At 42.9% G+C, this 17,348-nt stretch overlaps 1 protein-coding gene across 2 annotated transcripts in view; it reads left to right on the plus strand.

The window, feature by feature from the left end:
* LOC108702845 (tubulin-specific chaperone D-like) overlaps window positions 1-17,348 on the plus strand; it is a 124,302-nt gene that overhangs the window by 78,710 nt on the left and 28,244 nt on the right. For both annotated transcript variants that reach the window (XM_041578731.1, XM_041578730.1), the window contains 7 exons: window positions 9,472-9,503; window positions 10,390-10,452; window positions 10,789-10,865; window positions 11,401-11,470; window positions 13,649-13,767; window positions 14,897-14,988; window positions 15,957-16,097. In XM_041578731.1, the coding sequence (XP_041434665.1) occupies window positions 9,472-9,503; window positions 10,390-10,452; window positions 10,789-10,865; window positions 11,401-11,470; window positions 13,649-13,767; window positions 14,897-14,988; window positions 15,957-16,097 (594 nt within the window). The remainder of the gene's footprint in view (window positions 1-9,471; window positions 9,504-10,389; window positions 10,453-10,788; window positions 10,866-11,400; window positions 11,471-13,648; window positions 13,768-14,896; window positions 14,989-15,956; window positions 16,098-17,348) is intronic.

Here is a 17,348-nt window from a genome sequence, read left to right on the forward strand (position 1 = left end):
CATGGCAGCCAATCAGGAAGCTCTCCCCTGGACCACTCCCCTTCCCTATAAAAACCGAAGCCCTGCAGCGTTTTTTCACTCTGCCTGTGTGTGCTGAAGAGATAGTGTAGGGAGAGAGCTGCTGCCTGTTAGTGATTTCAGGGACAGTTGAAAGTTTGCTGGCTAGTAATCGTTTTGATACTGCTCTGTTATTGGAGGGACAGAAGTCTGCAGGGGTTTGAGGGACATTTTAGCTTAGGTAGCTTTGCTGGCTAGTAATCTACCTTCTACTGCAGTGCTCTGTATGTAGCTGCAGTGGGCAGCTGTCCTGCTTCTGATCTCATCTGCTGACTGCTGCAATAACAGTAGTCCTTGTAAGGACTGCTTTTATTTATTTTTTTGTTGTTTTACTACTACTACTACTACTACTACTACTATAAGAGCCCAGTGCTATTAGTCTAGCAGTGTTGGGGAGTGGGACTGGTGTGCTAATCTGCTGCTCCTAGTAGTTCAGCAGCACCAACTTTAATTTTTTTTTTTTAATATTCATTTTTTTTTATTTTACTTTTTTTTATTTTACTACCGCTGTAGTAGTGTATAAGTTGACCTTTTAGGCATTATTTGCCCTGTAGGCATTATTTGCACACTGTTTTCTTCAACCCGCCATCGAGCTGTGTGACCTTGTTCCCATTCTGTCTAAATATCCATAATATTACCGTCTCCAGAAAAAAACACCGGAGTCACTTTTTTCAAGCAGCATTCATATATTTTACGTAATCCGTATCCACCGCTGTAGTAGTGTATACGTTGGCCTTGTAGGCATTATTTGCACACTGTTTTCTTCAACCCGCCATCGAGCTGTGTGACCTTGTTCCCATTCTGTCTAAATATCCATAATATTACCGTCTCCAGAAAAAACACCGGAGTCACTTTTTTCAAGCAGCCATAATATATTTTACGTAATCCGTATCCACCGCTGTAGTAGTGTATACGTTGGCCTTGTAGGCATTATTTGCACACTGTTTTCTTCAACCCGCCATCGAGCTGTGTGACCTTGTTCCCATTCTGTCTAAATATCCATAATATTACCGTCTCCAGAAAAAACACCGGAGTCACTTTTTCAAGCAGCATTCATATATTTTACGTAATCCGTATCCACCGCTGTAGTAGTGTATACGTTGGCCTTGTAGGCATTATTTGCACACTGTTTTCTTCAACCCGCCATCGAGCTGTGTGACCTTGTTCCCATTCTGTCTAAATATCCATAATATTACCGTCTCCAGAAAAAACACCGGAGTCACTTTTTTCAAGCAGCATTCATATATTTTATGTAATCCGTATCCACCGCTGTAGTAGTGTATACGTTGGCCTTGTAGGCATTATTTGCACACTGTTTTCTTCAACCCGCCATCGAGCTGTGTGACCTTGTTCCCATTCTGTCTAAATATCCATAATATTACCGTCTCCAGAAAAAACACCGGAGTCACTTTTTTCAAGCAGCATTCATATATTTTACGTAATCCGTATCCACCGCTGTAGTAGTGTATACGTTGGCCTTGTAGGCATTATTTGCACACTGTTTTCTTCAACCCGCCATCGAGCTGTGTGACCTTGTTCCCATTCTGTCTAAATATCCATAATATTACCGTCTCCAGAAAAAACACCGGAGTCACTTTTTTCAAGCAGCATTCATATATTTTACGTAATCCGTATCCACCGCTGTAGTAGTGTATACGTTGGCCTTGTAGGCATTATTTGCACACTGTTTTCTTCAACCCGCCATCGAGCTGTGTGACCTTGTTCCCATTCTGTCTAAATATCCATAATATTACCGTCTCCAGAAAAAACACCGGAGTCACTTTTTTCAAGCAGCATTCATATATTTTACGTAATCCGTATCCACCGCTGTAGTAGTGTATACGTTGGCCTTGTAGGCATTATTTGCACACTGTTTTCTTCAACCCGCCATCGAGCTGTGTGACCTTGTTCCCATTCTGTCTAAATATCCATAATATTACCGTCTCCAGAAAAAACATCGGAGTCACTTTTTTCAAGCAGCATTCATATATTTTACGTAATCCGTATCCACCGCTGTAGTAGTGTATACGTTGGCCTTGTAGGCATTATTTGCACACTGTTTTCTTCAACCCGCCATCGAGCTGTGTGACCTTGTTCCCATTCTGTCTAAATATCCATAATATTACCGTCTCCAGAAAAAACACCGGAGTCACTTTTTTCAAGCAGCATTCATATATTTTACGTAATCCGTATCCACCGCTGTAGTAGTGTATACGTTGGCCTTGTAGGCATTATTTGCACACTGTTTTCTTCAACCCGCCATCGAGCTGTGTGAGCTTGTTCACATTTTGTCTAAATATTGATAATATTATCGTCTCTAGAAAAACCACTTGAGTTACTTTTTTTCAAGCAGCATTCATATATTTTACGTAATCCGTATCCACCGCTGTAGTAGTGTATACGTTGACCTTGTAGGCATTATTTGCACACTGTTTTCTTCAACCCGCCATCGAGCTGTGTGACCTTGTTCACATTTTGTCTAAATATTGATAATATTATCGTCTCTAGAAAAACCACTTGAGTTACTTTTTTTCAAGCAGCATTCATATATTTTACGTAATCCGTATCCACCGCTGTAGTAGTGTATACGTTGACCTTGTAGGCATTATTTGCACACTGTTTTCTTCAACCCGCCATCGAGCTGTGTGACCTTGTTCACATTTTGTCTAAATATTGATAATATTATCGTCTCTAGAAAAACCACTTGAGTTACTTTTTTTCAAGCAGCATTCATATATTTTACGTAATCCGTATCCACCGCTGTAGTAGTGTATACGTTGACTTTGTAGGCATTATTTGCACAGTGTTTTCTTCAACCCGCCATCTAGCTGTGTGTATTATCGTTTCCAGAAAAACCAACTGAGTTTTTGTTGTTGTTGTTGTTTTTTTAAAAATAATGCCAGGCAAAGGCAGGCCGCCACGCAGAGGCCGTGCTAGGGGCCGTGCTGCTATGCAATCCTGTGGCCCTAGCAAATTGCCCAGTTTTAAAAAGCCAATGACCCTGAACTCCCAAAATGCTGAAGAGGTAGTTGACTGGCTTACACAGCACACCCCATCCTCTACCGTTTCTAACTTTACCACAACATCCTCCTCATCCTCCACTGCTATGGCCACCCCACGTAACACTTCCTCCACCACCGGTGCCCCTTCTTCACTGGGGTCAGAGGAGTTATTTTCCAATGAGTTTCTTGAACTGAGTAATGCGCAACCATTATTGCCAGAAGAAGATGAAGGAGATGAGGACCTTACACCAGATTTAATTCTGGCAGAGAACACGATAGAGATGGACATAATGAGTGATGAGGAGGAGGTCCCCGCTGCTGCTTCCTTCTGTGATGTGTCAGAAGAAATTGATGCATCTGAGGAGAATGATGATGAGGAGATTGATGTTTTGTGGGTGCCTAGTAGAAGAGAGCAAGAGGAGGGTAGTTCAGATGGAGAGACGGAGAGTCAGAGAGGCAGTAGGAGAATAAGACTTAGAAGAAGCAGGGAGGACAGCCCGCAGGGATCAGTAGGGCAACAACATGTATCGGCACCTGTGTTCAGCCGGCCAACGCACCCGCCATTGCCGCCAATACCGCCAACTCCGCCAACTTCTACTGTTACCGCCAGATCGCACACTTCCAAAAAGTCAGCAGTGTGGGATTTTTTTAATGTGTGTGCCTCTGACAAAAGCATTGTAATTTGCAATGAGTGCAGTCAGAAACTGAGCCTTGGTAAGCCCAACAGCCACATAGGTACAACTTCTATGCGAAGGCACATGAGCGGCAAGCACAAAGCACTTTGGGAGCAACACCTCAAAGGCAACAGGCAAACTAAAAGCCACACTCCTTCTGGTCCAGCATCTTACTGCTCTACCTCTGCTCTCCTTGACCCGTCTGAACCACCCTCCACTCCGCCTTCCACCTTGACCACCTGTTCCCATTCCCAGTCATCTGCCACCAGCCAAGTTTCTGTGAAGGCCATGTTTGAGCGTAAGAAGCCAATGTCTGACTGTCACCCCCTTGCCCGGCGTCTGACAGCTGGCTTGTCTGCACTCTTAGCCCGCCAGCTTTTACCATACCAGCTGGTGGACTCTGAGGCCTTCCGCAAATTTGTAGCAATTGGGACACCGCAGTGGAAGGTACCCAGCCGCAATTTTTTTTCTAAAAAGGGAATACCACACCTGTACCAACATGTGCAGAGCCAAGTTACCGCATCTCTGTCACTTAGTGTTGGGCCAAAGGTCCATATGACTACTGACGCATGGTCCTCCAAGCATGGTCAGGGCAGGTATGTCACCTACACTGCCCACTGGGTGAACTTGGTAATGGCTGGGAAGCAGGAATGGGTAGCTCAACAACAACAGTGGAGTTGGTGTCACCGCCACGGATTGCACGCGGTTCTGCCACCACCTCTACTCCTCCATCGCTCTCTACCTCGTCTTCTTCTTCTTCTTACTCTGCTGCTGGGTCCTCCTTCTCCTCCTCCACACCTGTGCACCCCCAGCTCCCCCTAGGCTATTCGACGTGCCAGGTACGCCGTTGTCACGCTGTCTTGGGGATGACGTGCCTGGAAAGCAAAAACCATACCGGATCTGTACTCCTGTCATCTCTGCAGTCACAGGCCGATCGGTGGCTGACCCCACACCAACTGCAGATCGGAAAAGTGGTGTGTGACAATGGAAGCAATCTGTTGGCAGCGTTGAGACTAGGCAATTTAACACATGTGCCCTGCATGGCACATGTGTTAAATTTAATAGTCCAACGTTTTGTCTCCAAGTACCCAGGATTCCAGGACGTTCTCACCCAGTCCAGAAAGGTGTCGGCCCATTTCAGACGTTCCTACACAGCCATGGCACGCCTTGCTGACATTCAGCAGCGCTACAACATGCCAGTCAGGCGTTTTGATTTCTGACAGCCAGACTCGCTGGAATTCAACGCTCCTTATGTTGGAACGTCTGCTGCAACAACAAAGGGCCGTCAACGAGTACCTTTTGAACTGGGTGGTAGGACTGGATCTGCACAGCTGGGGATTTTTTTCCCCCGTTACTGGGTGCTTATGCGCGATGCCTGCAGGCTCATGCGACCTTTTTGAAGAGGTGACAAATATGGTCAGTCGCACCGAAGGCACCATCAGCGACCTAATACCCTTCGCTTTCTTCCTGGAGCGTGCCGTGCGACGAGTGACAGATGAGGCTGTAGACCAGCGTGACGAGGAGCTGGAAGCGCACGATTTCTGGTCGGAATCACCAGAACGAACCCAGGCACCTGCTGCAACGCAGGGAGAGGTGCCAGAAGTGGAGTCAGAGGAGGAAGGTGGCTTTGTGGAGGAGGAGGAGGAGGACCAACAGGAGCAGGCTTCCCAGGGGGCTAGTGGTGACCTTTTGGGGACCCCTGGTCTTGTACGTGGCTGGGGGGAGGAGACCGTGGATGATGCAGTCCTTGATAATGAGGAAGCGGAGATGGATAGCTCTGCATCCAACCTTGTGAGAATGGGGTCTTTCATGCTGTCATGCCTGTTGAAGGACCCCCGTATCAAGAGGCTTAAGGAGAAGGACCTGTACTGGGTCGCAACGCTACTAGACCCTCGGTACAAGCATAAAGTGTCAGAAATGTTACCAACATACCACAAGTCCGAAAAGATGCGGCATTTACAAACCAGCCTGCAAAACATGTTGTACAATGCTTTTAAGGGTGATGTCACTTCAGGAACTCATCAACATTCCAGGGGCAGAGGTGCCAGTAATCCTGCCACGAGCACACCTGCAAGGACAAAGCCCTTTGGCCAGTCTGTAACGTCAGACATGCAAATGTTTTTCTGTCCAAGGCAGCGCCACAACCCTTCTGGATCCACCCTCAAAGAACGCCTCGACCGGCAGGTAGCGGACTACCTGGCATTAACTGCAGATATCGACACTCTGAGGAGCGATGAACCCCTGGACTACTGGGTGCGCAGGCTTGATCTGTGGCCAGAGCTGTCACAATTTGCCATGAACCTCTTGTCTTGCCCAGCCTCAAGTGTGCTCTCAGAAAGGACCTTCAGTGCAGCAGGAGGGATTGTAACTGAGAAGAGAACTCGCCTAGGTCACAAAAGTGTCGATTACCTGACCTTTATTAAAATGAATGAGGGGTGGATCTCGGAGGGTTACTGCACGCCGGAAGACTTGTTCTGACTTCTATGCAGCTGTCCTTCTCTTCAAGCCTCATGACTCCACACACAGCTGTCCTTTAGCGTCCTCCTCCTCCCTCCGCCACCGTTACAAACTAGGGTGCAAACCCTACTGGTTTAATTTTTTCTGGCCTCTGTGCTTCAGTGGCTGCAACCAAAAAAATGCATATTTTCTGCATTTATATGGCATAATTTTTCTGGCCTCTGTGCTTCAGTGGCTGCAACCAAAAAAATTTATATTTTCAGCATTTATATGGCATAATTTTTCTGTCAACTGTGCTTCAGTGGCTGCGACCAAAAAAATGCATATTTTCTGCATTTATATGGCATAATTTTTCTGGCCTCTGTGCTTCAGTGGCTGCAACCAAAAAAATTTATATTTTCAGCATTTATATGGCATAATTTTTCTGGCAACTGTGCTTCAGTGGCTGCGACCAAAAAAATTACTATTTTCAGCATTTATATGGCATATTTTTTCTGGCCTCTGTGCTTCAGTGGCTGTGGCCAAAAAAACTGGGCAAACAATGCCTACAAGGTCAACGACGTTGACCTTGTAGGCATTGTTTTGCCCAGTTTTTTTGGCCACAGCCACTGAAGCACAGAGGCCAGAAAAAATATGCCATATAAATGCTGAAAATAGTCATTTTTGCCATACGTTGACTCAACGTATATGGCAAAAAATGACTATTTTCAGCATTTACGTGACATATTTTTTCTGGCAACTGTGCTTCAGTGGCTGCAACCAAAAAAAACTGGGCAAACAATGTCTACAAGGTCAACGTATGGCGAAAAATTACTATTTTCAGCATTTATATGGCATATTTTTTCTGGCAACTGTGCTTCAGTGGCTGCGTCCAAAAAACTGGGCAAACAATGTCTACAAGGTCAACGTATGGCGAAAAATGACTATTTTCAGCATTTATATGGCATATTTTTTCTGGCAACTGTGCTTCAGTGGCTGCGTCCAAAAAAACTGGGCAAACAATGCCTACAAGGTCAACGTATGGCAGTTGTTTAAAGAGAACAGTAGATTACTAGCCAGCAAAGCTACCTAAGCTAAAATGTCCCTCAAATCCCTGCAGACTTCTGTCCCTCCAATACAGAGCAGTATCAAGCAGATTACTAGCCAGCAAACTTACTATCATCTGTCCCTGAAATCACTAACAGCTCTCCCCCTACACTATCTCTTCCAAGCACACACAGGCAGATTTTTCAGATACATTTTTGCCCTTGATCCCCCTCTGGCATGCCACTGTCCAGGTCGTTGCACCCTTTAAACAACTTTAAAATCATTTTTCTGGCCAGAAATGTCTTTTCTAGATGTTAAAGTTCGCCTTCCCATTGAAGTCTATGGGGTTCGCGAACCGTTCGCGAACCGCTCGCATTTTTGCGCAAGTTCGCGAATATGTTCGCGAACTTTTTTTCCGACGTTCGCTACATCCCTACTCCCCAACTCCTTTTTCTTCTGAATGTTGCTCAAGGGTTCAAAAGGTTGGGGATCCCTGCCTTAAATCATGTAAATATTAAATAACCCCAATAAGATGGTTTTGTTTCCAATAAGGATTTGTTATATATTAAGCTCCCCATAGACGCGACGATTCTTCTTGCCGAATGACCGATTTTAGGGAAGTCCGAGCAATCCTTCGAAATTATCGTGCGGTTAGTGGGATTCGAACGATCGTACATCTTACGATTTTTCGGCTGACATCTGTCAGGAAATTGATCGGCCAGGTCAAAAAATCGTTGTCGGTTCCGGTGCCATCTATCTATGTTTGCAGGGCCAAGCAGGCAGCTCCCCTTTGTTTTCCTGGCAAATTGGTCTTTTTAGTTGATGGTAAATTCGTACGATCGTTCTGAGAAGATCGTGGTCTCACGATCAGGATCTGATCTTTTAAAAATCTCAACAACTATGGCCAGCTTTAGTTTGGATCAAGTACAAGGTGCTGTTTTAGTATTACAGGTATGCAACCTGATATCCAGAATGCTCGGGACCTGGATTCTTTGATTATAATGGAGTCCATGGGAGACCGCCGTAATTCGGATCTTTCTGGATAACGTGTTTCCGGATAATGGATCCCATACCTGTACCAGTGTCTTTTTAATCTTCTGTATAGTTATTTCTACCCTATTAGAAAATAGGGGGATGTTTCTTGGCTCAGATCATTAACAGTACAGACCCAGTAGGACCAGTTCTTTCAGGCTGCCAGTCATCCGAGGGGATGCCCTTAAATACTGCCTGGAAATAGATTTGGAAAGGAAATAAGAGCCCCGTGTAAATTCTCTACATACCAGTCATACACATAACATACTTTCTGCTGATAGAGAATGCAGATTTACCTATTATATTCCTGCAAATCCCTCCAGCTCTAGCTGAACTCCCAGCATCCTTAGTGACTAACAGCATTTAAATTATGTCCTTGTCCGTTGCATCTAGATAAGAGTAACGATTGTTCTGATTTGTTTCATGGAACTGTTGAGGATGTTTTAAATACATAGGTCTTTTTTTCTTTCCCGGTATAGTAAGCTACCGAGGGCCACTGTGGGTAGATACCATGCTCAAGGTTTGCTGAAATTGAGATTTGTAGTTCAGTAACAGCTGTAGCGCAATGGGTTGCAGATCACTGTTAACAGATAAAAGCAAATGCTCCCCTTGAATAAATCAAATCCTTTCCTCTGGGCAAAACAGGTACTTACCAAACTGGCAGCATCAGGCTTTCATAGGCAAATAGAAAAAACGGTAAAAACCTGACATTTATTCAAATGAATCCCTGATTTGCATACATTTTGCATTTGTTGTTCAATTCCAGTCATCTAACCACATGCAGATACCGCAGCTCGTGCTTTAGACTGGGGAGGAGAAGATTTGTGTGGCTCTGGGCACTGGATATGATTGGACACTGTATGCAAATCTATCTAGCCTCAGTGTATGGGCCCAGACTCGCCTCTGAACATTTGGGCTGTAATATGTTTAATAAAATTGTGGGTACTGGCTCATAGCTGGATGATGATCCTTTTCAAGCTATTTGGAGTGAGTCCCAATGTGTGACTGCCTGTTCTCTGATCATGTTGCAGTCCTCCACATCTAATGGCAGCACAACCCCCAATCCTTTGTTGCCGGGAGGGGATGGGAGTTGCAGTTTAGGGGCACAGCTATATGGAAAGCTGCATAAACATTAACCCCCTAGCTAGTTAATTTACATTGAATATGTTTATATTTATGTGACAGCCCCAAAATAATCCACATTTCTTTTTTATTTCCCCTAGGGGCCTGGATGGAGAGTTAATGAGACCTGCAGGTAAATCCAATGCATTAGTGTAAATCTCCACAGACACAACTGAAATACGTATATTTATCTGCTACAAGCTGCTTTCTCTTATTCAGCCATCCCAGTGTCCCACACCTATGTAAATGGTGCACAGATCCCAATCTCATTAATCTAACCAGCCTTAAAAATAGGATTTGGTCCCATCCTGATGCCCAGTCTGTGGGGTATAAATGATGAGACTTCAGAGTGGGATTACTTCTTGTGTTTAAGGGGGGTGAACGAATTAAAGTGGACCTGTCACCCAGACACAAAAATCTGTATACTAAAAGTCCTTTTCAAATTAAACATGAAATCCAATTTCTATTTTTTACTAAAGCATTCATAGCTGTTGTGAGCTCATTTAAAAATCTCAGCTGTCAATCAAATATTGTCTGACACTCCTCTATGCCCTGGGCATAGAGGAGGGGCAGACAATTACTTTCACTTTCCATTTAGCACTTACTAGATGTCACTGCTCTCCCCACATTCCCCCGTTCTCTTTACCATTTAATTGTGTAACCAGTACATGGGGATAGACATTGGGTCCCCCATTCTGGTGCACAAACAAGATTCTGAGATGATACAAGGCTTGCCTTAATAACAGTGTCCACAAAATGGCTCCTGCCTGCTTGCTGTAATTATGAATTCCCAGACTGAAGGAAACAAGATTCAAATAATTTATATAGTGTAATTAAAGTTCATTTCGCTTGACTAATGTGATAAAATAGAATTTTGAATAATTTTTTTGGGTGACGGGTCCCCTTTAAGGAGATTTAGCAGAAAGTCATGGGATTTGCCATCAGATTTAAGTAGAATTGTCCTACAGGTGGATTTACGGATCTCAATGTCTGTATCTAATCCTTTGTCCCCCTTGCAGTCTGCTGCTTAGTGGAGAAACTTTCACTCTCCAAATTTCCACACCCTGGAGAAGATATTATTGGTAAGTGGAAGTGCTGTTCTGCCTTATGCTAATGTTAAAGGGATACTGTCATGGGGAAAAAATTTTTTTCTCAAAATGAATCAGTTAATAGTGCTGCTCCAGCAGAATTCTGCAGTGAAATCCATTTCTCAAAAGAGCAAAAAGATTTTTTTATATTCAGTTTTGAAATCTGACATGGGACTAGACATTTTGTCAATTTCCCAGCTGCCCCAAGTCATATGTAACACATGACACATCCCAATTCCTGTGTATTAATACGATCTTTAAACTTAATTAAAAAATAACGTAAGAGAGCTATAGACAGTGGCACCTTTAGCCATATTTGCCTTTTTGCAGGTGGGTGGCTGTGGCTGATCAATGACAGTTTAAAGAACCTTCACCTGTTCATCGGCACTGCCAGGCAGAAGATTAAGGTACCGTTTTTGCATCAAATCACTGGGGATCGGCACTTGTGAAGGAGTTTATTTCCCAAAAGCATTAGAAGGGAAGTAATGTGTTGTTGCATTGCCCAAGGTGAAATAATGGCGCTGGAGTTAGCTCCCAAACTGTAAACTTGGAAATGCTCCGGTTCTATAATTCAGCAGAAATGAATAGCCATGGAGCTTAAAGGGGAACTCCGTCCCCACTGTTTTTTTTTTTTTTGATAAAAGAAAAACATTGCTGCTGTCATGTTATAAGTCACCATGGAGTTGCATATCCATATAAAAGCACAAGGCCACAACGCTTTAAGTAATTTACTGTATATTGCACAAAAAAGGAAAATAAAAATACAGAAGCTGCTTAGGGTATTTTTGCAGCTTTATAAAGGTTAAAGCCAAACTTTCTCTTTAAAAAGAATCAGTAGTGCTCAGGTGTGACATGATTAAACATGTTTGTGATTGGATCTTTAGTGTCTGGCCTATTATATATTGTTTTGCTAATCCTCTTTTGATTTTGATTGGATGGCAGGAAGCTGCTGTGTCAGCCCTCTCCGCCCTGTGCCAGGAGTATTACCAGGGAGGATCCGCAGCAGCCCATGGTACGTGATTCAGAATTTTATCCTTAAAGCACCACCAAGCACCTAATTACCTGCAGTGCTCAAAATAGTACTTTCCCAAAGGGCAGCACCCATATAGCACCCCGGCCCATCCCTTGTTCCCCTCCCAGGTTCAGCTGATTCTGTCATAAAAACATCCACAAACGTTTTAATCAGGTCATAAAAACATATGAGAGAGAAAACAAAGGCCTGTGAGGGATGGAAGCAATGACTTGCAACCTGCCCTTGTGGAACTCAGGGTGTTCCCTGCCTGGATTGAGCAAAGCGTGTTAAAGAGCTGGTGGAGGTCTGCAATGGGTTGCGCCTTGGGGATAACTAGATGTGACAATAAGATACGCACCTGTAGGTGCTCAGCTGATCCCTCATACAGCAACCTTCAGACTGTCGATTGCTACAAGCAAGACAGGGCTGCTTTTCTATCAAGGAAGTAGAGACAGTCACATGAGCAGAAACTGACCCCAGAATGGCCTAGTGAAATAATCATTTATTGAAAAACTGATAACTGAGTTTATTGCCAGAACCTTCCTTTTGAGCAAGGCAAGTCATAACAAGACATCTTGATCTTGAGAGGGAACAGTTCAGTGTAAATATAAAAACTGGATAAACAAATAGGCTGTGCAAAATAAATAAATGTTTCTAATATAGTTAGTTAGCCAAAAATGTAATGTGTAAAGACTGGAGTGACTGGATGTCTAACATAAGAGCCAGAACACTACTTCCTGCTTTTCAGTTCTCTAACTCTGAGTTAGTCAGCGACTTGAAGGGGGGCCATATGGGACATAACTGTTCAGTGAGTTTGTAATTGATCTTCAACATGCAGCTCAGATTCAAAAGCAACAGTTATGACCCATGTGGCCCCCCTAATCAGTGGAAACTGATACGTTAGACATCCAGTCACTCCAGCCTTACATTTTGCCTAATTAACTATATTGAAAACATTTTTTATTTTGCACAGCCTATTTACCCAGTTTTTATTTTTACACTGAACAATTCCTGTACGGGTAAATATCTCTACGTCTATGTTATTATTGTGCTATTATAATTATGAACAAATTAAATCATCAGGGGTTACAAACAAAATGTTCATCATTTTATAATAATAACCGTTGGTTAAGTTGACCTTAATTCGCCTTAATAATAAACCTGCATGGCCACCAGAGGACAGCAGAGCTCTGTTACTATTCAGCAGCCAGAGAGAGAGTCTGATAATTCTTGAATCGTTTTGATTTAAAGGAACAGCAACACCAGACAAAATGCATTTGAATAATGTTTATGTGTATGGGGATATTTGATTTTTATTGTTCTATTGACTTTTTAAATTAGGAATAAGCTTCCAAAGGTTAGTGAATTTGTTTCATTTAGTCTCATTCAGCTTATGGCAATCCAACAACATTCCTTATATAAAGGTAGAACCTCAATAGATGCACTTGCTTAAGTCATTGCAAGCATTCTCATATAGTCCTGGTTTGGACTTAGTAGCAGTGATCAAAATCCCTCTTTCCTTGCTTTGGGTTTTTTGCCATAGTCAAAGGTGTGTGCCCATCAGTAAATTTCGCTAGCGAATTGGTGCCTGCGCCCATTAGTAAATTGCCGATGTCCCTGTGGGTGGTGCCGCTCGCAAATTGTCGTCAGCGTTTGCCATTTCGCCCTTTATTGAATCTGCCCCATGGTGGGGAATGTAATTAAAAATTGCAAGCGTTACTCAAAATGTCGTTTTTGCAAATGTTTAGTGCTGTTCGAAATTAAAAAAAATACGCTGGTGAATATTAAATTTCGCATTATTGCTAAGCAAAGGTTAGCGTTAACACCTGCTCTGGAGTTTTGTTAAATATTTTGTTGCAGAAAACCCTTTGCAATTGCAAAATTGTATTACATACACTGTGAATGTTCACAACAGTCCTTTGGCCGCAAACTGTGCAAGGAAAGGTCAAAAAGGATGCAAACATGGTCGCTAACGTTCGCAAAAGTATCTGCAAACATTTTTTTTGCGCTAACGACACATATTACATTCCCCCAGTAGACTGTAAGCTCTTCAGGGCAGGGACTTAATTCCAGCTGTGTACTGCAGTTTTTCTCACTGTTTAATTTACAGTTAATGTGCCCCTGTTTGTTTCTTGCGTTATAACTAACTGTCCTTCTTTCTCTATGTGTGATTTCTAGAAGACCTTGTAAAGCAATTCACCTCAGAGCTGCAGAGCGATGAAGAGATGGTTCGCTGTGGTTTCTCTCTGGCCCTAGGGGCCCTTCCGCAGTTTCTACTGAAAGGCAAGCTCCAGCAGGTAGACTGGGCTAGGGAGTGGTAAAGTAGTCTAGGAATAGGGCTTGCATCCACAAGCAAACTCCCATCTTATCATGATGCCATGGGCTGACAGCTGACATGATGAAACAGCTGCTCATCTGCTGAACAGAAACTGGGCTGTACACTTGCTGTGAAGTCACAGTGGTAGTGGTAGTTTGCCTTTAATCTTCACCCTGGCTGCATATGAATTTCCACACTCACTACCTGTCTCCCATCTGTTCAGTCTCCATTCTGCATGCTGGTGTCTACCTGGTGCTCTAGATCAGGAGGGTCCGTACTTTATTAATGAGAGGTCTACTTTTAGTGATGTTCTCCCATTATGATCTACATCCATAAAAGCATTGTTAGCATTCTGTTCCATGGAAACTATTACTTAAATATTATACTGAATTATAATTGAATTTATTGTTATATTTAACAAACCCCTATTTCTTGGGTAATCTGAACAAAAATCGGAATGAAAAGCATGAAACAGGAGGGTGATTTAGACAAGCTGTTTGTTGACAGTGTCTTGAGATCTACTGATCACCAGCTAAAGGTCTACTGGTAGATCCCGATCTACCCTTTGGGCACCCCTGCTCTAGATAAAGAGTACTATCTGTGATGTACGTGTGACTGCCCCCTTGCGGAACAATATCATTCTTTGTGGCATCTACGTGATAACTGCAGAAAGCCATCAAAACATACAGGGTAATCAGTCTGCCCTTATTTAAAACATTCAGTTGAGCCTAAATGATCAAAGAGATACCAGGCCCATAATCCAAAATTTGATCTCCTAGTTCTTCACTTATGGACAAAGAATTCCCAGGCACCAGTGTATTAAATATACACGTGTTAATAACTGATCCTGTTCCGTGCTTTACGAGACTATAAATCTGATCCTCCAAGTGTTGCCGTAAAGCAAAACAGGGCTGTTGTTTTAGTACCTGACAGTCACTGACTTTCACTTCAGCAGTGACTTGCCTTGCAGACTACTGTCAAAGTCATTAAGTCAAGTGACCCTTACGTTTATTGTACAAAAATGTAGAAAACATTACTGGACCCTGTGCAAATTGTATCTGCACTGCAGGCAGCAGAGTGTGTCTTTACACTGATCCCTCATCTTTAAGGTACTGGATGGTCTAAGGAGAGTCACCTGCATTTCTGGGAAAAATGATGGCTTTGCAAAGTCCAGAAGGGACGCCCTGAGGGCCATTGCTCAGTAAGTTCTTTCTCTTTAATTCTGGAATATATTTTGTGTATGTACACTTTAATCTGGGAAGATGGTATACAACTTATATATAAATATAAAGAACATAGCTCCCCAGTGCCATAATTCTGTGTGTACAGCCTCTCACTGTAGAGTTCTGCACACTATTGTAAAGCGTTTTCTACTGCATCCTTGGCCTTGAAAATGCCTCCCCTAGTGTCCAAGATGTGTCTGCTCAGACACCCCTCACTTAGTAATGCTCTTGGCTGTCCAGCTAAGTTCCAGTTCAGAACTAAACCCTATGCACACCATTAGGCAATCTCCTTGCTTTTCCTTGGGGTAATCTTTTAGTAGACCAATTTTCGGATGCCAAAATTCCTTGGTCCAGCTTTTGTATGCCCTGCAATTCATAACCTAAATACAGGGCTTTAGGTGTAAGCATAGACATTTCACTAGTATGTGTCTTTATTCTTCCAATTAAAAAACTAATATTATCATTGCTGCTGTGCGGTTTCTATGTTCCCTATAAAAGTACTGAAACAATTATATAGGCCTTGCTCAACTGACCCGTTCTTCAGGTTTACTCTTCCTGACTGGTTTGCTAAAGGCATAGAGTACACAGCAGCATAGAGACATTTTGAGGTTCAGGTCTTAATGCTTTTATTCCTCCAGCAAGCAGGGATAAATGAGCGCCATACATAGGTGCAATTGTAGCCATGATGTGCTCAGTGTTTGGCTTCTCCCTTTGCCCCTTAGTTTTGATTTAATTGAGTATATTTGCCATCTCACCAGTCTGGACCAATTTCTCATACAATGTGGCTAGATCCAAATTACATTTAGACATGCAGGATTTGTTATTTACATTGGTAAATTTTTAAATGGGGAAATTACAGTCCTGGCCAGCTTGTGCTTTCTGGTGACAGCCACAGACCAAGGGCCACAGTGTTCCTGCTTATTATATGACATCTCTCTTTATTCAGGATTTGCCAGACAGTTGGTGTGAAAGAGGATGGATGTGCAGATGAAGCCATGTGCAAAGAGAATATTACCCTGGTTTATAACACCCTACTGAACTGCATGAATGACTACACTACAGACAGCCGAGGGGATGTCGGAGCCTGGTAATTTGCACAGAGCTAAAACCAACATGGAATACTCTGGTTAAATATAATCGAAAATACACGATTCTATACTATTCTACCAAATAATTCATTAGGAAAGTAAAAAGATTTATGTGTATTTCAGCTCCTACAGACATTAAGGGGGTTATTTATGAAAGTCCGAATTTATCTCAATATTTTCTGCTACAAACTCCTGTAATATTTATTATTACATTTTCTCGAAAAATTGCTTTGCGGGAAAAATCAGATTTTTTTTACAATTTGTTCAGATTTTCACAATTTTTTCGGAATTTTCACCTGAAAACTCGGAAAACTTCGGGTCATTGCGCAAAACCCAGTGCACATCAAAATATTATTGGGACTTCTCCCATTGACTTATATGCAACCTCGACAGGTCTGAGATGCCGGATTTTCAGATTTGGACTTTTCCATCCTCTGGGTTCAATAAATTCTGAAAAATTCATGATTTTTTAAAAGTCTGATTTTATAAAGAAAAAATCACGAATTTATCGTGATTTTTGCATTCGGAGTTTAGTAAATAACCCCCTAAGGGTCAGGGCACATAGGCAGATTCAGGGAGAGGAGTATCCCGGCAACAAATCTCTTCTTCTTCGGGGCGGCTAATCTTCCCGAACGGCCTCCCCTGCCTTCCCGCCGGGTAAAATGTAAATAGCCGACGGGATGGCACTTGGAGCAATTCGTTTTCCGAAGTCACCCAAAGTTTCCTCGTGAGGCGACTTTGGAAAATGAATCCCCCTAGCCGACGGGAAGGCAGGGGAGGCAGTTTCCTTTATGCTACCTGGTAAAAAACTACTCATAGCAGGTTGATTGGACTATTCAATTGGATTGGATCTTGGACTACAGCAGTGCATGTGCAGCTTTGAGGTATAATTGGCTAAAGCATAAAGTAGGGGGGTTGTGGGTGCACTCCAAGGCTAAGTTAAAATGTGTTTAAATACAATGGAAGTGCTATTGATTTGGCCAGTTAGTTAATGCACATTCCCTGATCCACTGTCTGGTAAGTAATTCAAGAGTCAAGTCAAGAGTGAGTTTATTGTCATTTCATCCATATACGTTTGTACAGTACACAGTGAAATGAAACAACGTTCCTCTAGGACCATGGTGCTACACACAACATAGATGTACCGGACAACAGACAAAAAGTGCAAAAATATGCAACTCCTGCAAGACAGGTCAGCATAGTGCAGGGACAGGACAATACAGTGCACACTCAGCAGATGTAATTATTTA

This window comes from Xenopus laevis, chromosome 9_10S (genome assembly GCF_017654675.1).
Source record: "Xenopus laevis strain J_2021 chromosome 9_10S, Xenopus_laevis_v10.1, whole genome shotgun sequence".
Classification (NCBI taxonomy): Eukaryota; Metazoa; Chordata; class Amphibia; order Anura; family Pipidae; genus Xenopus; species Xenopus laevis.